The following is a 23,437-nucleotide window of genomic DNA, read 5'->3' on the forward strand; positions in this document are numbered from 1 at the left end:
GGCGGCTGGTCATTAACAAACGAACCCTTAATCTTTCCAGAGGAGGGAAACACACACAAAGGCCCAATCAGAGGCCGCGCTTCCAGGATCTCGAGGGGGCGGGGCTGGGCGGGCACCTCCCACCTCCCAACCTCCCGCAGCGGCGGTCGGAGCTCGCGGGCTCCGGCAGGCCCCGCCCCCTCGCCAGGCGCGGCGGCTATTGGGCGGCGCGCTCCTCGCCGTCGTCTCAGTTGCTGGGAGAGGGCGGGCGGGGCCCGAGGTGGGCCGGGGGGCCCGAGTGAAAGGCAGGCAGGCGAGGGCGGGCTGGGCGGATTCGACGAGCGCCGCTGCGGTTGGAGAGGCGGACGGGACGCAGCCTCCCCGGTGCGAAAAACGGTCCCCGCTGACAGATCCCCTTCTTCCGGCCGCGCCACCCGGGAGGCGGATCCCCGGGGCCTGAGGAGGCTTCCTCCACCCGGCTCTCCTTCCCTCCCTCCCTCCGCCGCGGGTCACCGGAGCGGCCTCTGAGGAGGAGTGGGAGGAGGAGGAGGTCGTCGGGGGCGGCGGGCGGAGACCGCGCTCCCCCTTCACCGGCGGCGGCGGGGGCAGGACAATGGAGGTGGCAGTGGAGAAGACGGCGGCGGCCGCGGCTTCGGCGGCGGCCGCCGGGGGGCCCTCGGCGGCGCCGAGCGGGGAGAACGAGGCCGAGAGTCGGCAGGGCCCGGACTCGGAGCGCGGCGGCGAGGCGGCCCGGCTCAACCTGTTGGACACTTGCGCCGTGTGCCACCAGAACATCCAGAGCCGGGCGCCCAAGCTGCTGCCCTGCCTGCACTCTTTCTGCCAGCGCTGCCTGCCCGCGCCCCAGCGCTACCTCATGCTGCCGGCGCCCATGCTGGGCTCGGCCGAGACTCCGCCGCCCGCCCCCGGCTCCGGCTCGCCGGTCAGCGGCTCCTCACCGTTCGCCACCCAAGGTGAGAGCCGGCCGCGGTCGCTGGGGAGCCCCGGCGGGGGGGCGGGAGGGGGCCTGCGCTCGTGTGCGGCGCGACCCGCTGTCATGTCGCCGTCACCCGGGGTGCGCGGCGGGGGAGGGGCGAGGAGGAGGGTCTGTGTTGGCGACAGTGACATGGAGGGCCCGCGCTCGGCGTCGTACCGCGCTTGGCGAGCAACTTGCTTGGGCGCTGTGGACTTGGCCGCTCTAAGGCTGCTCCCTCGGCGTTTCCTCCAGAGTCGGGTGCCCGTGCGACCCGCACTTTTGCGGACCTCTCCTTCAGTCTAGATCTGCGGTTCTTTGCCGACTGCGTCTAGTTAAACTGCTCCTCGCTCCCTCCGCAAAGCTTTGTCCAGGTCCATATGATCCTAATCATCTCGTATATACCCACGTTATTTGAGCTGAGCTGAAGCGGGGAAGGGAGGGCTGAAGATTAAGTGGTGACTTTCTTTGATGATTGATTGCAGATTGAATGCCGTTTGTTTCCTATCTTGCATGTTTGGGGCTCTTTACCTTAATGAGTTCCCAGTTCTCTTCTCTCCCCTCAGCTGGGGACAAAGGAACCAAGAGACGTTGTTTTGTTGTCTGTCTCATTCGAAGGTTTTATTTTGAGACGCTGAAGAGTTAAGAAAAATAGAACAAAGTGATTTGTGGTGCAGGGTTTTCTTGTATTTGGTAGACAAAGCTGGAAGTTACTGTTCTCTTTGTGGTATTTGTTGCTGTATAATGAGACTTTTGACAGGTAGTTCCCATTGCTAACGTTAACAGGTTTGCAACATTGAAAGTAAGTTAAAGTAAACACAGCTTCTAGTAGAATACTTGAGGTTTTCAAAATTTATTCAAATACTGGAGCACCTCTGTTTAAATACACAACGTTAACTGGAAAAGAGAGATCATTCACTTTTAATTTATATTTCCCTTTAGAATAGTTGATTTAATTTGAAATAAACTGCTAATTAAATAACTGCCCTAGGTCAAGGGGTGTATGAAATGAATTCTTTAAATAGGTTGTGGTCTTAAACTCATATTTAACTGCATGTTAGGAACAATATCTAGATGGAGGAGACAATTTTCCATGGGTCTCTTCGTTTCTGCCGGCGAGGTACTGACTGCTCTTTGTTTCTCTTTTCTCAAGGATGTATAAGGAACAGCCTTGGAAGGTAGAGATACTGTCTTCCACCAGTGACTGAGTGTGGATCCTTGATTGCAGCCTTTTGACTGAATCAAAATTTTACAGAAGAAATCCTTCTAACAAAGGGATTTGCTCTGTGAAGTTTGGATTTGGTAGAGGGGCTGCACTTGGGGATCTGGAGGGCCGCGTGCGGCCTGCCTGGAGGCTGCAGGTTCCCCAGAGCAAAGGGCAGGGATGCAGACTGTCCAGCATAATAAAGATAATGTCTCCCTCTGGAGCAAAGGGTAGGCATGCTTACTGCCCATCTTAAAAGATTAGGGTTCCCTAAGCTTTGGGTTCCTCTCCTGTAACATAACCAACTGCCTGTGCAGGTGTCAACTGGCTGGCATCATGTTGTCCTATAGGAACTGCGGTGCTGGGAACCAGTGCAAAAATCTTGATTCTTTGGTTTCTGTTATTTCTGGAAGTAGTAAACTGCCCTTTGTTTCTGACTCTTAAGTGTCTTCTGTCACCATCCATGAAACTGGTACACTACTTCCTTAGCTTGCAAGTATGTACGGCAAAATCTCAGATCCTTCATACTGGTTTGCACTAAGTAAGTGCTCCACCTATTTGAAAGTTAGTTACAGGTGAAACTTAAACCTTAGTTCTTAATTCTTAGACACATTTTAAGGTTTCTTTTATTTATATTTTAAATGTTTAAACATACTAGTAGCCAATTAAGATCTGAATTTTGCATAATTATAGAATTATGATTTATTATGTGCCTGGCCTTGACATTTGAACTTGAATGAATGAGGACTTGGATAGCTCTCATCTTAATCTGAGACAAGTTTGGAATTCAAGGCTGAGCGCAGTGGCTCACGCCTGTAATCCTAGCACTCTGGGAGGCCAAGGCGGGTGGATCGCTCAAGATCAGGAGTTCAAGACCAGCCTGAGCAAGAGCGAGACCCCGTCTCTACTAAAAATAGAAAGAAATTATCTGGCCAACTAAAATATATATAGAAAAAATTAGCCGGGCATAGTGGCGCGTGCCTGTAGTCCCAGCTACTCGGGAGGCTGAGGCGGTGGGATCGCTTAAGCCCAGGAGTTTGAGGTTGCTGTGAGCTAGGCTGATGCCACGGCACTCACTCTAGCCCGGGCAACAAAGCGAGACTCTGTCTCAAAAAAAAAAAAAAAAGTTTGGAATTCAGACTTATCAAAATGTTTTGTGTAGTTACAATCTACAAAATTTTTTTCATCTTTATGTTGTGTTGTAAGCAAGAGATCAGGAAAAACATTCAAAGTGGAAGATAATGTTTTTGTCTTTATACTAAGAAAAAGCCTTTAAAAAATTATACCTAAAAATAAATCTCCATAAAAGGGCTAGGGTTATCCTGAGTCTTACTGATTTGAATATTTTCTCCCCTCATCTCTTTTTGGTTATTTTAATACTAGATGAAGCAAAAGTTTAGAAAATATTTAATACATTTCCTAACTAAATAAAGGGTTCATTTGATCATCTCTGTTCTTCATTCTCCTAATAAATTTGTGGTATAGGCATCATGGGTCCAACAGTATCTACAGAGGTTAAGCAGGTACTTGAGATGGAAAATCGTGAGTGTGGGGGTAAAACAACAGAATGGTGGGGAGTGAAAGGGGTTGGGGGGCACATTCTACTGAGCTCTGGCAGATTGTCCTATGAGAATACAGGACAGGTGTTGAAGGGTCTTTTTTTATTTTTTTTTTAATGAGAAGTCTGAATCTGGATTTTTATGTAAAATTTCCCTGGTATTAGATATTGGCAAGTAATTTTAAAAAATGCATTTATAGGCCCATGCTAAAGACCAAACAACAAGTTTGTTGAGGCCAAATATGTTGCAGTTTATATTTTCTTTTTAGATTTCAAAAACTGGGGATTTTCAAACATTAGCACTAGTAGAATCACCTACTAGTAAAAAGTTTAGATTTTTAGGCCTCTCCCTCCTGACAGCCTGATTCTAGGTAATCTGGGATAGTTTCACGATTCTGGAGTGTAATATTAAACCCTAGTGTTTCTTTAACTCGAGCAGTATTATATTCTAATACGATTGCTCATAAGAGAATGTTTTAGCAAATTGAGACCAGAATTCAAGGTTTAGAGTTGTAGGTCTCAACACTATTAGAACTAGTTTCCCTTTCTGTAAAATACTTTTTCGTGTTCCCTTTGTTATCCCAAATAAAATTCATAGAAAATAAATCCTAACACATTTTTCTTACAAAAGCCAACATAATGTTATAACTAGGAAAAATAAGATAAAGCTAATAACAGAAAAGTATAATTTTTGAATGCTCAGACACAAATACGCTAGCCACCAAGTCCCCGTTGAGAACATATGTCTAAAATCTTGGTTTAAACTGTCCTTTTCTAAGGCTACATGTTGGAAGGAGTGAGGGAAAATGACAAGCTACAGTAGGATGACTACCTCAGTCTTAACTGTCATTTTCTTAGAATGTAATAACTCTAGGAAAGAAGCAAGAGCTTAGAAAACCAATTTTCTTTAGATATATTAAGTCAGAAGACAAACCGATCTTGAAGAAATGTTGTATCATTGGGTAGTATTTTGTGGTGTTGATGTGCTGTTCAGCCAAAGAGTAACAAACTCGAAGAGCTATTTTTAAAGAATACTGAGAGCATACTTTTTTTTTTTTTTTTTTGTTGAGACAGAGTCTCACTTTGTTGCCCAGGCTAGAGTGAGTGCCGTGGCGTCAGCTTAGCTCACAGCAACCTCAGACTCCTCGGCTTAAGCGATCCTACTGCCTCAGCCTCCTGAATAGCTGGGACTACAGGCATGCGCCACTATGCCCGGCTAATTTTTTCTATATAGATTTTTAGTTGTCCATATAATTTCTTTCTATTTTTAGTAGAGACGGGGTCTCGCTCTTGCTCAGGCTGGTCTCGAACTCCTGACCTCAAGCGATCCACCCGCCTCGGCCTCCCAGAGAGCTAGGATTACAGGCGTGAGCCACCGCGCCCGGCCCTGAGAGCATACTTTTGAAAGGGATCACATTATTTGTCCAGGGAGAGTAAGATATAAGAACCCATCAGTTTTTAAGACTTCTTTACTAACTCTCAGTATATAAATACGTAACCCTATTCTGGGAGCTGCTTTCTTCTTTTGATTGTTGGCAAAAAGTATAAATCATCTCATGAATATAAGATTTAATGGCAGAGGATTAATAGTGTTTAAGAATGATCTGTATTCTCTGTATCTGTTCTAGGCAGAATTTGTTTATTCCTTTACCTGTTGATGGAAATTACTGTTTGCAGTTTGGGGTTATTGTGAATAAAACCGTTATAAATGTACATAAGTCTTGCTGTAGATATATTTTCATTTCCCTGAGTAAATACTTAGAATTGAAATTTCTTATTTGTGTGATAAATGTATATTTATACTGATTGTACCCTTTGACACTCCCTCTAGAGTTTGTTGGCCCACACCCTCTCCAATTTGGCTGTTATTAATTTTAGCCATTCCAGTAGGTGTGAAAGAGTATCTCAGCATTTTCATTTTCTTGATGAATAATGTTAAGCATCTTTTCCTGTGCTTAGTGGCCATTCTTATATCTTTTCATGGTGAGATTTTGGTTTAAGTCTTGCAGATGTTTAAAATTAGATAGTATGTCTTTTTGTTGAAAAGTAAAAATCCTTTGTATGTATTCTGTATCTTGGTCCTTTGTCAGATACGGGTATTGCAAGTGCTTTTTTCCTACTCTCTGCCTTGCCTGTTCATTTTCTTAATTAGCGTCTTTTGAAGAGCTAAGATTTTAAATTTTGATTAAATCTGGTTTATCAATTTATTTCTTTTAGGGTTTTGTGTACTAACAATTCTGTTGTTACAAGTTTACTAATACTTTCTCTACTTTTTTCTTTGAATACTTCTATCGTTTTTGCTTTCAAATTTAGATCTATAATCTATTGAGTTAATTTTTGTGTGAGATAGAGGTTGAGGTTCAAGTTTTTAACCGTATCTTAAGGCACCATTTATTGAAAAAGAATGCTTTTCTCATTATATTACTTTGGCATTATTATACAAAAATCAAATTGACCGTGTGTGTATGGTCTAATTCTATATTCTATTCTTCTCTATTGATCTATCCATTCAGCTAATACATAATGTTTTATGATTACTATAGCCTTTTTAGCAAGTTTTGAAATTGGGCAACTTGTTCTTTTTCAAAATTGTTTTGGCTCTGGCGTTATTTGCATTTCTTTAGAATCAGCTTGTTAGTTTCTACATGAAAATCTGCTATGGTTTTGATTGGAATTGCATTGAATCTAGATACCAATTTGAGGAGAATGATCTCATATCCTTGCCTTATTCCTGATCGTAGGAGGGAAACATTCAATTGCTCACTATTAATATATAAGCCTTGTTTGTTTTTTAATAGATGCCCATTATCAAAATGAAGTTCCCTTTTTTTTTTTTTTTTTGAGACAGAGTCTCACTCTGTTGCCCGGGCTAGAGTGAGTGCCGTGGCGTCAGTCTAGCTCACAGCAACCTCAAACTCCTGGGCTTAAGCGATCCTACTGCCTTAGCCTCCCGAGTAGCTGGGACTACAGGCATGTGCCACCATGCCCGGCTAATTTTTTGTATATATATATTTTAGTTGTCCATATAATTTCTTTCTATTTTTAGTAGAGACGAGGTCTCACTCTTGCTCAGGCTGGTCTGGAACTCCTGACCTCGAGCGATCCACCCGCCTCGGCCTCCCAGAGTGCTAGGATTACAGGCGTGAGCCACCGCGCCCGGCCCATGAAGTTCCCTTTTATTGCTAGCACACTGATAATTTTTATTATGAATGGGTGATGAATTTTTTAAATGCTTTTTTTGTATTTATTGAAATGATCATGTGCTTTTTCTCCTTTTTTCCGTTAATACGTGAATTGCATTGATTTTTAGATGTTAAACCAGTCTTGCATTCTTGGGATATACCTTACTTGGTTGTGCTACAGGTATTTTGAAGCTTTGTCTTACTGATGAATTGCCTGCCCTTTTAAAATATGTAATACCCTTTGTCTCTTGTATTAATATAGCTATGCCAGTTTTTAATTTATTTGAATGATATTTTTTCCATTCTTTTAGTTTTTTTAACTTTTATATTTAAAGTGTCTCTTATAGATAGGGTATAGTTATAGGGTATAGTTGTCTTGTTTTTATCCAAGCTGTCAATTTTTTGCTTTTAATTGTTTAATCCATTTACATTTTAGGTAATTGTTGGTATGGTCAGGTTTAAGACTACTGTCTTTTTATTTTTCTCTTTGTTTCTACTTGGCCTCTGGTATCTTTGGTCTTCTCTCAATCTCTTAGCAGCTGCTCTCTGGTAAACTTCCCAAGGTCTTGCTCTGCACATGCGTGGTAGCCTTTAGCCCAGGACTTGGCAAAAACTCTACTATACAAACTACTGGCGCCCTTTCGCTGTTTAGCTCCTTTTTCCCGAGTGCTTTGCCCTATATATTCCAACTGGTTCACAATCTCAAAATCTCTCTGGCACTTTAGCTCTGTGCTTCATTGGCTGTAGCTCCCTGAACCATGGTCAGAAAATAGTCCCCAGTTAGAGAATAAAGATATTTGGGGGGTTCACCTGAATTTCCCTTTTCTCAAAGATCACAGTATTGCTTTGCCTATTGTCCATTGCCTAAAACCCGTTGCCTTATGTATTTTTCCCAGTTGTATATAGTTCATGGCAGAAAAGCTTGTGTCAGTATCAGTTACTCTATCCTGGTGGGAAGGTGATATCAGAAGACTGGTTTTTAATTGTATTGTGCCTTTCTTATATACCCAAATATGGATAATTTGCAAACTTTGGTTCTTAGATCTCTATAATTCTCTTTTTAATTTTTCTTAGAGACCTCAATAAGTTAAACTATCATCTAGATGGACAAGTTCCAGAATTTCTTCCTGTAACCCCCTTGATCTCTTTCTCAAAATTTACTCCTGCGTTTTTAATACACACTAGACCACTAGTCTCAAATGAGATATGTACCACATTATGCAATAAAATATAATCCGTTGAGGTGAGGGAAAACATTAGAACTTCTTTTCAGAAATAAATTTATTTATTTATTTATTTATTTTTTGAGACAGAGTCTCACTCTGTTGCCGGGGCTAGAGTGCCGTGGCGTCAGCCTAGCTCACAGCAACCTCAAACTCCTGGGCTCAAGCGATCCTCCTGCCTCAGCCTCCCGAGTAGCTGGGACTACAGGCATGCACCCCCATGCCCGGCTAATTTTTCTATATGTATTTTAGCTGTCCATATAATTTCTTTCTATTTTTTTAGTAGAGACAGGGTCTCGCTCTTGCTCAGGCTGGTCTCAAACTCCTGAGCTCAAACGATCCGCCTGCCTTGGCCTCCCAGAGTGCTAGGATTACAGGCGTGAGCCACCACGCCCGGCCAGAAATTAAGCTTTAAAGTACTTGATATGTGGATTGTCAGGGTCACACGAATAAGCATGTTAAATGACTACATTTCATATATGCTGTACCAATTATCCTGAGGAGAGGAGTCAAGCCTGCCTCAAGCCCAAATGGTACCTTTGTGTGAGTTAGAAAAAAGTGTCCTCTTTGCATCTGTTGCACCAAGGAATGTATGCCTTAGGAAGTGGACTATATTTTAATCCCCGATTGCCCTCAAGTCACGGAGTCCCTTGTACTATACAACCTACCTAACTATACACAGCTGCCCTGGAGGTAATGGGATTTCTATACTGCAGATTCTGTTTCTTTTTCCACCCCCAAAATGTAAATGCAATTGACATGTTTGAATAAATGGGTTTATAGATTTTAGTATCAGTTTTTAACTAAAATGGCTGACAAAAGATTGAAGATTATTGTAGGCCATTGCCAGGCCTCTGGCATAAAACCCCTAATCTGAGTTTCTAGGGAAGGCCCATATGGAGGCTGCTTACAAAAGCCCCTCAGCAGTCTGGAAAGTCCCTAAATTGCAGGATGTAGGACACATGTACAATAGCCATACAATGTGATTCCCCAGTTGCAATGAATGACATGGAGATAGTTCCATTTAAGTCTGTAATCAAGATTGGGCGTTGATGGCGTAGCTCCTCCCACTTTAGGAATATATAGAAGGCTGAACCCAGAGAAATCAGGGCTGCTAATATTTAATGACTTTCCCTCAGTGTTGTGTGGATGGATGGATACCTGTCATTCTTGGGACTTGAATGTGCAATTAGCTGGCAACAAGATGAACTTGTAAGGAGATCTGTGTTCTGTAGAAAGCTGTCACTGTTGCTCTTCCATTTTGTTTCATTTTATCAGGTGTATAGAGTTGATAGAGTTTTAATTTCCCACCAGCCTTAAATTACTTGTATCTTTGAAGTCTCATTTTCAGTTATGATAAAGATAATACTCCTTTGCAAGCACAGTAGCATTAAAATGGCAGAGCGTCATAGGCTCTCTTCAGTTTTACTGCGAGGTTAACAAAAGTGATTATCTAACCAGGTGTAACAAGTGGGCCTAAAATTATCAAGAAAACTCTTTGAAATTGATTGACATCCTCTATTATTATGAAAACAATGAACCATGCCTTAAGTGCGTATTGTATCTTGGCATATTAGTTGACAATAATATTAAGCTATTGTGATTACCAAGATATTTAAAAATGTTATTTCATCTTGATTTCATTCTTTAAATATGTCTTATGCTTATGTGATTTATGTACAGGATGTACTAGTAATGTAATATAGTATATAATTAATATGTAGGGTACATGTTCAAATATTTGTGTTTAACAGAAACATAACTATCAGCTGAATTGCCTCAATATTTTTTGCTTTTAATCTAGTCTTTCAAAACTTTTTTCAAATCCCATATCCTCTTCTTTGAAGTTGTACAACTACCTTATTTCTCAAAGAACTTTCTTCTGATTTCTTCTAATATAAATAATCCATAGATACCCATGCCATAGTATAATAAATTTAAAAGAAAACTGTCTTCTATAGAGATTAGGAATCATGACTACCAGATCTTTATTTTACTTTGGTTTTATGGATGAATAGTCTCCCCAGCATTTCTTAACTAGCTGCCTATGTTCAGCATGAAGCATAACCAGGAAGAGAGCCTACAGCACATGAGATTCCAAGTCTCTTTATACTGGTACGTGTTGATTTTTATGTTTCTTCCTGTCCTCATCAAATCTTCTAGACTTGATTTGTTTTCCATGTGACTTAATTGCTTTTACTAATCTTCCCAGCTCAGCTTTGCCACTCATCTTTTGGTATTAAATTTTCTTCCCACTTCTCTGACCCTTTCTTTTTAGTCTCCTTATCTTCTACTCTCCTCTCTTCTACTCTGGAGAGTAGAGTGAGGAAATCACCCTAGGACAACCTGATATGTAATGGCTAGTATATTAGGATGAACTTCCAAAGGAGGCTGAGAAGTAGGAGAAAACCAGAAAAATGTGATGTCATGGAAGCCAGAAAAATAGTTAACAGAGGCAACAGTGTTTTACTGTGTCATGCTCCTGCAAGGTCAAGGAGGAGACTTAAAAAAAAAATTAAGGTTAGTGACATGGAGAAGCATAACTTGGTGGAGAGATTGAAATGGAAACCAGAATAGGGTAGGTTGAACAATGAGTGGGAGATGAAAAGATGTAGTTGGAAAGTTCAGACAACTCTGTAGAGAAGTTTACCTCTGAAGGAGAGGAAAGGGATAAGGTAATACCTGAGGAAAGAAAAATAAGGAGTTGAGAAATATTTCTTATTTATTTCTTTTTTTATGAATCAGAGAAGCTTAAGCATATTTAAATGAAAGTGGAAAGGATCCACTCAGGAGAAATATTGAGTAAATAAAAGATGAGATATGTGAGTATGTGAGGCTTCTGAGAAGGCAGGAAGGGATTGATCCAAGACATGGATAGGGGGATTGATGACTTGGATAGGAGGAGAGACATTTTCTTTATTGTGGACAGGAGAGAAGGCAAGAATAGGTGTAAATACAGAAGGTTTGTCTGTGTGTCTTCAAAGTAGATGGAGTTTCCATATTCTGAGCCCCCTACCTATTTCTCTCAAGTAGGAAGTGAGGTCTTCTGAGAATGAGAGGGTAACAGAGGAGTGGAACAAGGATGGAGGAGTGGAGTTTTGAAGTTGACCAGTAAATGTAGTATTGTGTTGGTGCTCCTTTGCTGCTAGAGACCATGAATTAATAGTGATATCTGTTTGCCTTCCTTACTCTATCCGGCACCTCTGTGAGGAAGCAGTGTATTTTAGGGAAGTGTGCTACTCAAAGTGTGGTCTGTAAACTATAAGAGTCTGAAATGGGATAAGGAGTTCGCTGCAGGATGTAAACCAGGGTACAACTTCATTCATCCAGCAAGTCTATGAAGAAATTGTCAGCTGAACCAAAAACAATGTGTTTAGTGACTTGGTTGGTTTACATTCTGACACACACTCCTTATTACACAAATGACTTGGTAACACATAGCAGATGGCCACTTCAAGTAGCACTGTTTTGGGGTATTGGCAAGCATGTCTGTTACATGCTAAAATAGAAGAGTGTGTGGCCAAATTATCCATAGTAGTAAGAACCTTATAGGAATAATAGCTGTGTGGGAACAAACTGAAGGATTTAAAGGGACTTCTAATAGTCCTAAGAATGAGACAATCTAGATACCACCAACAAATAACCCAAAAATGTGGGGTTTACATCAGTGGAAGACGCAGTGGACCTATCTGGGAATACTAGTTGAGACAAGGAGAGAGCATATCAGGTTCAGATTTCTGGCTGAGTACTAAGATACCACAGAAAAGTCTGAGGCAATTGAGACAGGTTGGTCCCTGAGGTTCTTAGAAATTCTCAGTGAAGGCCGGGCGCGGTGGCTCACGCCTATAATCCTAGCACTCTGGGAGGCCGAGGCAGGTGGATCACTCAAGCTCAGGAGTTCGAGACCAGCCTGAGCAAGAGCAAGACCCCGTCTCCACTAAAAAATAGAAAGAAATTATCTGGCCAACTAAAAATATATATAGAAAAAAATAGCCAGGCATGGTGGCCATGCCTGTAGTCCCAGCTACTCGGGAGGCTGAGGCAGAAGGATTGCTTAAGCCCAGGAGTTTGAGGTTGCTGTGAGCTAGGCTGACGCCACGGCACTCACTCTAGCCCGGGCAACAAAGCGAGACTCTGTCTCAAAAAACAAAAAAAAAAAAAAAGAAAAAGAAAAAAAGAAATTCTCAGTGAAAAAACAAGAGCCCTACACTGAAAACAAACTGCTGCAAATAAACACGAATTGACTAGGGTAGGAATTTAGGGGTAAAGAAGAGAAAAGACTCAGCTACATATGGGAGAAGGGGACACTGGTGATGCAGATTTCTGAAAGTATTACAGAAGTGGTTATTACACTTAAGGTACCATAGGTTTGAATACTCGATGGTAACAACATAAGAAGAAACCATGGGACTCTGAATCTAGGAAAGCTATCTTAGCTTACAGCCTGTGCTAAGGCTGTAAAGAAAAAGAAAATACTTTGAGTATCTGTAGAAAAAGATTGGATCTTTTATAACAGAAAGGATGTCAGATTATCATCAGACTTGCCAACATCAGCACTTGAGTCCAGAAAAGGTTTTAAGATTTTCACAGAAAGAAAATGTGAATTGAGATTTTTGTGTGCAGCCAAACTGATCTTCAAACATAAAGACCACATGTAAGAACTTGGAGTATTATTTCCTATGAGCTCTTCCTAAGGGATTCCTAGATTTTGCCACATTTTCTTTATTTCTCACTTTATATATACTGTACTTATTTTTTTTGAACCATTTGAGAGTAAATTGCAGACACCATGACCCTGAACATATCAATGTGTTTCTGAAGAATAAAGAGATTCTCTCTTTAAAAAAAGTTAAGCTTTATTGAGGTAAGATTAACATACAATAAGCTGCACATATTTAAAAGTACAAGTTGAATTTTGACATATGCAAAGATTCTCATATATCCACAGTATAATCAAATTCAGAAAATTTGACATTGATACAATACTGTTATCTAATACATAGTCCATATTCACGTTTGCTAGTTTTCCCAATAATGTCCTTCACAGTGTTTTTGTCGGGGTGGAGAGGGGTGTCTTTTACCCTTTTATTTTTTCTGAGCCAGCTCCCCAAGGAGCCCCAATCCCTTATTTTGATAAAGTCCAAGTTATCTTTTATGGATTGTTCTTTTGTACCATACCTAAGAACTCTTTATCTAGCACAGATTTTTTTTTTTTTTTTTTTTTTTGAGGCAGGGTCTGTAGCCTAGGCTAAATTGCAGTGGCATCAGCATAGCTCACTGCTGCAACCTCAAACTCATGGGCTCAAAAAATTCTCCTGCCTCAGCCTCCTGAGTAGCTGGGACTACAGGTATGCACTACCATGCCCAACTAATTTTTCTATTTCTCACTCTTGTTCAGGCTGGTCTCAAACCCCTGGCCTCAAGCAATCCTCCCACCTTGGCCTCCCAAAGTGCTTGAATTATAGGCGTGAGCCATTGCCCCAGCTTAACACAGATATTTTCTCCTCTGTTTTCTTCTTGAAGTTCCGTAGGTTTTTTTTTTTTTTTTTTTTTGAGACAGAGTCTCACTCTGTTGCCCAGGCTAGAGTGAATGCCGTGGCGTCAGCCTAGCTCACAGCAACCTCAAACTCCTGAGCTCAAGCGATCCTCCTGTCTCAGCCTCCTGAGTAGCTGGGACTACAGGCATGCACCACCATGCCCGGCTAATTTTTTCTATATATATATATATTTTTTTAGCTGTCCATATCATTTCTTTCTATTTTTTTAGTAGAGATGGGATCTCGCTCTTGCTCAGGCTGGTCTCGAACTCCTGAGCTCAAACGATCCACCCACCTCGGCCTCCCAGAGTGCTAGGATTACAGGCGTGAGCCACCGCGCCCGGCCTCCGTAGTTTTAAGGTTTACTTTTAGCTCTGTGATCCATTTTGAGTTAATTTTTATGTGGTATGAAGAATAGGTCCAAGTTCATTTTACATATGGATATTGAATTTTTCCAGCACTGTCCTTGAAAAGACTATCCTTTCTCCACTGCATTGCTGTTGTCAAAAATCAGTTGTCCATGTATGTCTGGATTTATTTCTGGACTCTCTGTTCCATTGATCTATTTGTTCATCTTTACAGCAATACCATGCTATTGAGTCTGTTAGGTAGGGATCAAATCTGCAGGTGGTGGATGTAGGCCAGGAGAGTGGTTCCTAGGGGCAGAGAAGCCAGGGAACAATCAGGGGAAGAAACAGCAGGAAAATGCAGAACAGCTGATGATATTTGGTAATATCTGCACCTCCTGTAAGCCCTTCCCAGATCAGGCCAAAAAAAGGAAACCACCTGGTGTAGTCCACAATGGCTTTTCTACCCTGGTGGAGACTGACCTGTTCCTCTCTTTGCAATTTGTTTTCACTTTGGGTAGCTTCCTTTACTTTCATTTTGTATAGTTTGTTTCTTTTCTGTAATAAATTGTGTGGAATTGCTTTGTATGTGTGATCACTCGGTCATTGGCTCAGCTCGGTACCAGTACTCATTCTTGACACTGAGAACCAAGGACCAGGGAACATCAAGGTAGACTTAACATTTGGTGCCGAAACCTGGGAAGGAGGCAAGATGACAGTGATGTGTGTCTGTTGGAGATTGCTTTGTTGCACTGTCTTATGGCATCTTGCTTCCCACGTTTGGTACAAGTTTTCAGAAGCTGTTTCTCTTCCTTATCTCCACTGTTGGAGGGGTAAATTACAAGCCTCCTGTGATTCCAGTTTCTCTTTGTAACTCCTTTTCCGGTGCTCCCCAGTCACCTTACCTCCCTACTGGGAAAAACTGTACTCTGTATGTTGCAACATTTGTTGTGCTGTGTTCTATCTTTTCTCCTCTAGCCTTTGTGCTTTTTCAGCTGCACTAACCTTGACTTTGCAGTTTGGCCACTGTTGCCTTGTTGACTTTATTAGAGGAAAAGGGGGGAAGGTAGAAACCCTGTACTTACTAGTTCTTTGCCAAGATTAGGGAATCCTCCATTTTTAACAGAAATGCTGTTCAGAAATGGGGGGAGGTTCCATATATTCAAGCTTTCATGGCCCTTTATTGGGATCCTGGCTTGAGGAATGGGCGCAGGATGTGCCTAGCCCACGTAACCTCTAGGCACCAAGAAACTGTGCCAGACATCCTAGATAATCTACTTTTGGCCCTCACCAGAAGGCCTGCACTCTACCCTGGAGCCTCCTCAGTCCCCGATTCCAGGAGTTGGGGGGTGGGAGGGGTGTTCTGCCAGCTTTCCGGCATAGGATTTCAGCCACTGTTTGCAGAGTAGTTAATTTGTGCTGTTGTCTCATGAGTAGAATTTGGAGGTAGAAAATATTAGATCTGTGTGTGTGTGATTTTGATAAGTAGGACTAATTTTTAGTATTGTTGGTTTGGTGAAAACAGCTAAATGTTCTGGGTTGTCAGCAAAGGTGCCCATGTCTTTAAGGGCCTTACTGAGGTGAATATCTAATTTTCACAGGCTAGAAAAATGTTTAACAGAAAATAACTTAAAATAATAACTAAGATCTAAAAAAATACTAAAACAATAAATTAGAGAAATTAATATAGATGTTTATAACAGACAACTCAAAATTTCTTGTTTCTTAGGTTTTTGCTAAAATTTAAAGTTATTAAAAGTAGGAATTCAGGTCAGTGCATCTGATTCTATATATTGGGGTGAAGCAAGAAATAGGATGTGTTGTGGAAGAAGCATAAAGCGTGTTCTTATTAAAAATATACATATGTAATTTTGCCTAATTCAGAGGTGGTTTTGAAGTTGATTTGGAGGAAAAAAGCAAGAAAAAAGTAACAAATAAGGTGGAAAAAGAGAGAAAGGCTATGAGTATGGGAATGTATTTTTGGTAAGAAAGATTAAATGGAAAGGAGAATAATATTGCATAAGAAAGGATCTTGTACAGGAAATTCTTATCCTAAAATAACTGGAAGTTTAAGAGAAGGAAAACTTGGGACAAAAACAGAAAGTTGCACATAGCCTAAGTTGTGATAGGGTTTGTGAAAGAGAATTTATGAAAAAATTTGGTATATAATCAAGTTGATTATAATTAAAAGGTAAATTTCTGTTGGGAAAAATATATCAAAAGTTGAGAACTCAAATGGCCAATCTGCCACCAAAAAGTTAAAATGGAATTTCGGTCTCTCTCACTGTTCTCTGCCTGCTTTAAAATTGCAGTTACTGTGTTACTGTCTGTTACCATGAATTTAAGGTTACTGGGAATAGCCTGTTCTGGCAGCAGTGTGAACATTGAAAACTCATTTAAAACTAAAGAAAAAGGGGGCTGGGATTTCACTTCATCCCTGAACCAGCAGGAAAAATTGCAGAAAATGTGGTTTACATTCTATTCCCTAGTTTTATTAAGTAGAAATTTCATTTAACCTAGAAAGGGACCTCAACATCCCCTGATGCTGAATCAGTGGACTGCCTATTCACCGTGGAAGATGGTGTGTTTTAAAAAGCTGAAGAGGTGGTAGAGCGCTCTTGGGAACTGAAGGACGCTCACAGTCATGCTGTCCACCCTGGAATAGGAGGTATGTGGATCGGACACGGGCTTTACCGCTTGAAGTCCAAGGATAAGAGGCATCAGCGTCCTAAGTGAAAGGTTGCTATTTCTGACCTAGAGTGGGCATATCTTTCCTTGCTTTCCCATCTTACCTACCTTTCCTGATTCTGGGTCTTCCTGTCCTTAGGGTTCCTCTTACTCTCAGGCGATTGAGTGGAAAAGTTGCCCTTGAGAGAGGCCAAGGTGGATGGGGATTGGGAATTGATTGTAGGGACCTCCCCATGTCTGCCACAGGGCATGTGGACAAGAGGACTGGCTGGGATGGGAGGAGAGGGACTGTGGCACCTCTGCAGTCAGAGTTGATGCACTGGGACTGGGGATACCCGGTCTAGTGGCCAGTTGGGGAGCTACGGTTGCAGCTTAATGAAGCTGGCCAGGCCTCACATAGCGGGAAGTCGGAGTGAAGCCTCTGACCTGCATTCTCATGGTCATGGGAATACCTGGTCTGGTAGAGAGTCTACCCTCTTCTTTTTTCCCCATAGATACCATGGGACAGGAGACCTCAATCCCTACCCATTCTCTTCTGGCATGTCTGTTAAACAAAATTTGGAAGATCCTTGATTCAAAAGCCTTTGCAAAAAGAAACTAGTATTTTTCTGTAATATAGCCTGGCCCCAATACCAACTGTGGGACAGAGAATCCTGGTCTGAGAATGGGAGCCTTAACCCAAATACTATCTTACAATTAGACGTCCTTTGTAAAAGAGAAGGGAAATGGTTAGAAGTTTCCTATGTTCAGGCTGTTATATACCTGAGAGATAATCCCCAATATTGTAAATCTTGTACTGAGAGAAAAAAAAAGGGGGGAGGAAAGACTGGGAAGCTTCTCAGCTGACCTGGGAAGGTTCATAGAAGAATTTGAACACCTGGTAGTTGTTTTTAATATAACCTGGAAGAATGTGTGGGTCTTGCTCTCACGTTGTTGCTCACTAGATGAGAGAAATAGGATTTGGGTGGCCAGACAAGTTTATGGGGATCAACTTCACACTTTAAATCTCAGTCTCTCACCTGGAAATTTGGCAGTACCACAGGGGGAATCTGGGATGGAATCGTCACCAAGGCCAAGGAGGGTCCCATCCTCTCAACACATATGTTAGTGTGCCTTATAGAGGCATGAAAGCTATCCAAGTGAAACCAGTCAACTCTTCTGAATTAGCAGAGGTAGTTCAGGGAAAGGAAGAAAGCCCAGCAGTTCTTAGAGAAAGAATCATTGAAGCTGTTAAAAAATTTACTAACCCATTCTATTAAGTGAAGTATCCCAAGAATGGAAAAATAAGCACCACATGTACTCACCAGCAAACTGGTTTCCCTGATCATCACCTAAGTGCACATTTGGGAATAACACCAACTGAGTATCGGACAGAGGTGGGGGCTGGGGAGAAGGGATGGGTGTATACCTACTTGATGAGTGCAATGCGCACTGTCTGGGGAATGGACATGCTTGAAGTTCTGACTGGGGGGAATGGGTGCATACCTACATGATGAGTGCGATGTGCACTGTCTAGGGAATGGACATGCTTGAAGCTCAGACTCGGGGGGATGGGGGGGGCATGGGCAATATATATAACCTGAACTTTTGTACCCCCATAATGAGCTGAAATAAAAAAAAAATAAAGAAATAAAAATAAAAATGGAATAAAATTAAAAAAAAATTTACTAACATGGATCGCAACTTGACAGAGGCAGTAATAGTGATAAACACCCACTTTATTAATAATTCTTACTCTAACATTCATAGAAGGTTCCAGAAACTGACCCTAGGACCCCAAAGAGACACAGCCCAGCTGCTGTCAGTGGCCTCCATTGTCCACAACAACTGGGATCTGAACACCTGGTAGTTGTTCAGATCCCAGCGGGGTAACCCTGAGGGACTCCCAAAAGGCCAAATTATTAGGGGTGGCTCTTGCTACAATGGCTTCCCCTGGCCACTCCGAGGGGATCCAGGGATGGTGCCAGAACCTGCTACCGGTGTGGAAAACCTGGGCACATTAAGAGGGAGTGTCAGGCCAACTTCGGAGGAGCCCTGGGTAAAGCACGAAGGGCAGTGAGACCCAGGAGGCCTTGTCCCAATTGTGGACAGCTCACCCATTGGGTATAGGATTGTCCCTCTGCTTCTGTGGCCAAGGGGGAGCCCAAACCCTGGTGGCCATGGTCATGGATGACCAGACCTGAAAGGGTCTGGGTTGGACACAGGCTCCCTCTCGTACCATCCAGATAATGTATGAAGAAACCCAGGTAACCTTGAATATGGCTGGTAAACAAAATTATTTTTCTGATTGATACGGAAGCCACTTACTCGGTTGTAACAACCTTTGGCAATCCCTGGTTGTCGTCCTCCTGTGTGGTTGTGGGCATTGATGGATGCCCTAACGGAAGGTATTATACCCCTGCTTTATTATGTAGCTGGGAAGGCATATCAGTAACCCATCAATTTCTGCTTATCCCTGAGGTTCCAATTTCACTGTAAGGAGAGACTTTTTAGTCAAATTAGGTCTCCAATTATAGTTACAACCCCATGCTATCATGTGGATGGGTAATCCTCAAGATGACTTTAAGGGAGAATAGAAACTACCAACAGCCCTGGAAAATATAGATCCTGGAGTCTGGGCAAATGGAACCCCAGGAAAGCCTGTGAGGGTTCCACCAGTAAAGGTGACTCTCAAACTGGGAATACTTTTCAGGTTAACTAACATAGCAAAATCCAACACTGAGCTCTATACAAAAGATATAACCACAGAACCGAAAGACTCAGAAAGGCGAAGAATAAGAGGTTGGACAAAGACATGCCAGATAAATCAAATAAAAAGAACACTGGAGTTACAGTTTTCATACTGCACATGGTAAAAATTAAGGTTAGAAATCATTAAAGAGGGAGGACACATTATAATCCTGTAAGCTGCAGTTCATAATAAAGGTACATTACTGGGTACATGGATATTAACAACAACTTTCATTTTAAAAAAACTTCAAGAGAGTCACTACTCAGGAGAGTCACTAAGTATTGGGAACATTTTAATAGTAGAAGCCCTAAAATCCATCTCAGTTCAAGATAGATCAAGTGGCCAAAAATTTAACAAGGCTATTGAGGTGTAACACAACCAAAAGGTGGATCTTATTGACGTATATATATTGCAGGTATATGTTCCCTCATAGATTTCCTGATATATTTGAACATATTGAAAGGGATTTGCAGTTCTGTTGGAAAGTTTGGTGCTGATTTAGTGATAAATACTTAAAAACTAAGCAGATTTAAAAAATGCAGGCCACTTAATTTCAAGAATGAAATTGAGAAAGGAAAAATAATTGTAACGCTGTACAGCTCAGTTGCAAGCATTATTAAATGTTCGTAATATATAAATATGTATTTCATGGAAAACTAATAGATATCAATGTTAGGAGTCTGAGGAGGGAATGATTTTTTTTTTTTTTTTTTTTTTCCTGGAGACAGTCTTGCTCTGTTACCCAGGCTAGAGTGCCATGGCATCAGCCTAGCTCACAGCAACCTCAAACTCTTAGGTTCAAGTAGCTGGGACTACAGGCGCACACCACCACGCCCGGCTCATTTTTTCTATTTTTAGTAGAGATGATATCTCGCTCTTGCTCAGGCTGGTCTGGAACTCCTGACCTCAAGTGATCCTCCCGCCTTAACCTCCCAGAGTGCTAGCATTACAGGCGGGAACCACTGCGTGCCCGGCCAGAAGGGAAAGATTTATGAAGGGGGAGTTTATCTACCATCTTCCATTGTGAAGTTGGATAGGGGACTCCAGTGTTTTGTAATAACTCTTGGAATACTATAATTTAAAAAGAACTTGGTGCATGTACTAGTATAATTAAAAAAGAAAATCGTGAGACATATATTAATATTATAACTCAGGGAAAATTAAATTATTTTGAAAGTAGTAAAAGAAAAATATTTTAAATTCATACCTGTGGCTGGGCATGGTGGTTCACACCTATAATCCCTGCACTTTGGAAGGGCCAACTCAGGAGGATCCCTTCCTTCATGGCAGGAGTTTGAGACCAGGCTGGGCAACATAACAAGACCCCATCTCTACAAAAAATTAAAAAATTAGCTGTTCATAGTGGTGCATGCCTATAGCTACTTGGGAGGCTGAGGCAGGAGGATTGCTTGAGCCCAGGAGTTCAAGGCTATAGTGAGCTATGATCTTGCCATCATACTCCAGCCTGGGTGACAGAGTGAGACCCTGTCTCTTAAAGAACAAAAAACCTATGACGGTATTTAGTAAGCAAAGGTCAGCTTATTTAAGTAATATTTAATTTTGCTTAAGTAGGAATTCAAGGTGCTGTAGCCATCTCAGCATAATGGCCTTCCAATTAATTATTTTAGTGGGTATCAACAGTACTAAGCTAATAGTTAAGGCTCCATCCTTTAATTTTTTGTTTTTTAAACTAACCTCCCCTTAACAAATTTCTGTCAATTCTCAATTTTCCTTTCTATAGCTCAGAAATCTCTTGCTTTCTTACCTTTTTAGTTCAGGCCTTCTTTATTTCTTAGAATAATTTCAGCTGCTTCCTAACTGTTCCTCTTGCCTGTCTGTTTTCTCAAGTTTTTTTTTTTAATTTTTTTATTTTTTTTTATTTCCTCATTCTTCACATCGCAATCAAGTTTGTTGATGAGGCTTTACCCACCCCCAAATTTAGGACACTTAAACTTTTTAAAAATTGTGAGGGAAACACCTGTGCAGTTACCAATTTAAGTGAATACACATAACTACCACTTAGGTCAAGGAATAAACATTGTCAGTACCCTAGAAGGCCCCTGTCTGCCCTTTTTTCATCACCCCTTCCTTCTCCCTTAGAAGGTAACCATTTGCCCAATTTTTGTTTGTTTGAGACAGGGTCTGGAGTGCAGTGGCACTATCACAACCTTGAACTCCTGGTTTCCAAGTGCTGGGATAACAGGCCACTGTGCCGGGCCCCAGCTTTTATGTTAACAATTCCTTCATTTACTTTATGGTGAATGCTGTAATTTAGCTTTGCCTTTTTTGGGACTTGGTGTAAAAGGAGTGATACTGGTGTATTTTAGTATTTTATTTCTTGCTATTGTCATTTAATACTGAAGGGGTCATCCATGTTCTTGCCTGTAACTATAGTTCATTCATTTTTAGTGCTGAATAATAGTATGCTGAACAAATATACCACAATTAATTTTTCCATTGTTGCTATGCGTTTGAAATGTTGCTTATTTTTTGGCTTTTTAAAGCAATACAGCTATTAACATTCTTGTTAATGTATCCTGCTATTCATGTATATGAGTCCTCAGTTTTCTGTTTTTTTGTTTTTTTACTGAAAAGCAGAATTTCTGGTCATAGGGTATATGAATCTTCAATTTAACATTTACAAAATGATCACCAGCAGTTCATGTGTGATCCTCTTGGCTGAGATGTAGATTTTCACCTCCATTTGGTGTTATAAGTCTTTATTTTTGGGCAATCTTGTGGGTATTTCCTGTTAATTTCTTTGGATCTTGTATACTTTTTCTAAGTATCAGTTAGGTTGAGCACCTTTCATATTCATATTGACTATTTGGATTTCAGCTGTTGTGATGTACTGGTTCAAGTCTCCTTCCAATTTTTTTGTTGTTGTTGTTGTTGTGTTGCTTATTTTAATTTTAATTGGACTTATTTTATATTCTATATGTCTCCTCCCATTCTGTTTCTTTTTTTATGGAGTCCTTTGAACCAAACTTTAATTTTATGAATCTTTCTTTGTGGTAAATGCTGTGATTTTGAGAATCTTTCTATGCCCCAAAGTCATGGCATTATTTTCTTTTCTCTTTTAAAAGCTCTATACTTTGCCCTTCACATTTAAGTTTTTGTTTCATCAGCAATTGGTTTATATGTATGGTGAGAGGGGTTAGAGTCCAGTTTTTTTTTTTTTTAGCAGCTGTCCCAGCCCCATTATTGAAAATACTACCATTCTTTTCCCAGTGTTGAACATTTCCATCCTTATCAATTATGAGATATTTATATATGCATGAGTCTATTCATTAGCACTCTGATCTGTGTTTCTTGGGTAATTTTTATCTATTGGTCTATTTGTCACTCCCTAAACTAGTGCCACACTCCCTTTGTCACTGTGTCTTTTCAATATGTTTTGATAGCTGGTAAACAAATCCTCATGTAAACCCTCATTACTACCTGTAATTATTTATTCTTCAGAAACCTCTTTTGATTATTTTTTGGCTGTTTGAATTATCATGTAAGTTTTAGAACTCACCTTTCAAGTTCCACGAAAAAAACCTGATAGAATTTTAATTGAAATTGTGGGAAATTGATAAATCAATTTGGGGAGAATTTGTGTTTGTAATGTTGAATTTTCTGGTCCACAGCCATAATATCTCTTATTATGCTTTCTTTAGTGACTCATTAAATATTTGTAATTATTCCCAGAGGGATTTTGCGCATCTTCTCTTAGGATTTTTCCTAGGTACTTGATAAGTTTTGGTGCTACTGTAAATGGTATCCTATTCTAACTTGATTTTTGCCTTTTTGTTACTGGTAAATATAAATAGAAATGTGTGTTGAATCTTACTAATTCTAGTAGTTTCTCTGACGCTTTGGCTTTTCCATGTATATAATCATGTTATCTGTGAATAATGGCACTTTTTCTTCATTTCCAATCCTTATACCTTTCCTTTTCTTTGCTTTATTGTGCTGCCTAAACCGTCCAATACATAGTTGAATAAAAGTGATACCAGTGGACGTCTTTGTCTTG

General features: G+C 41.0%; 1 protein-coding gene across 2 annotated transcripts in view; it reads left to right on the plus strand.

Annotated features, from left to right (window-relative positions):
* Window positions 1–289: 289 nt before the first annotated feature.
* The window catches only part of TRIM24 (tripartite motif containing 24), a 99,947-nt gene continuing 76,799 nt past the window's right edge, over window positions 290–23,437 (plus strand). For both annotated transcript variants that reach the window (XM_069462763.1, XM_069462765.1), the window contains exon 1: window positions 290–950. In XM_069462763.1, the coding sequence (XP_069318864.1) occupies window positions 593–950 (358 nt within the window). In that variant the 5' untranslated portion in view covers window positions 290–592. The remainder of the gene's footprint in view (window positions 951–23,437) is intronic.

This window comes from Eulemur rufifrons, chromosome 29, assembly GCF_041146395.1.
Source record: "Eulemur rufifrons isolate Redbay chromosome 29, OSU_ERuf_1, whole genome shotgun sequence".
NCBI lineage: Eukaryota > Metazoa > Chordata > Mammalia > Primates > Lemuridae > Eulemur > Eulemur rufifrons.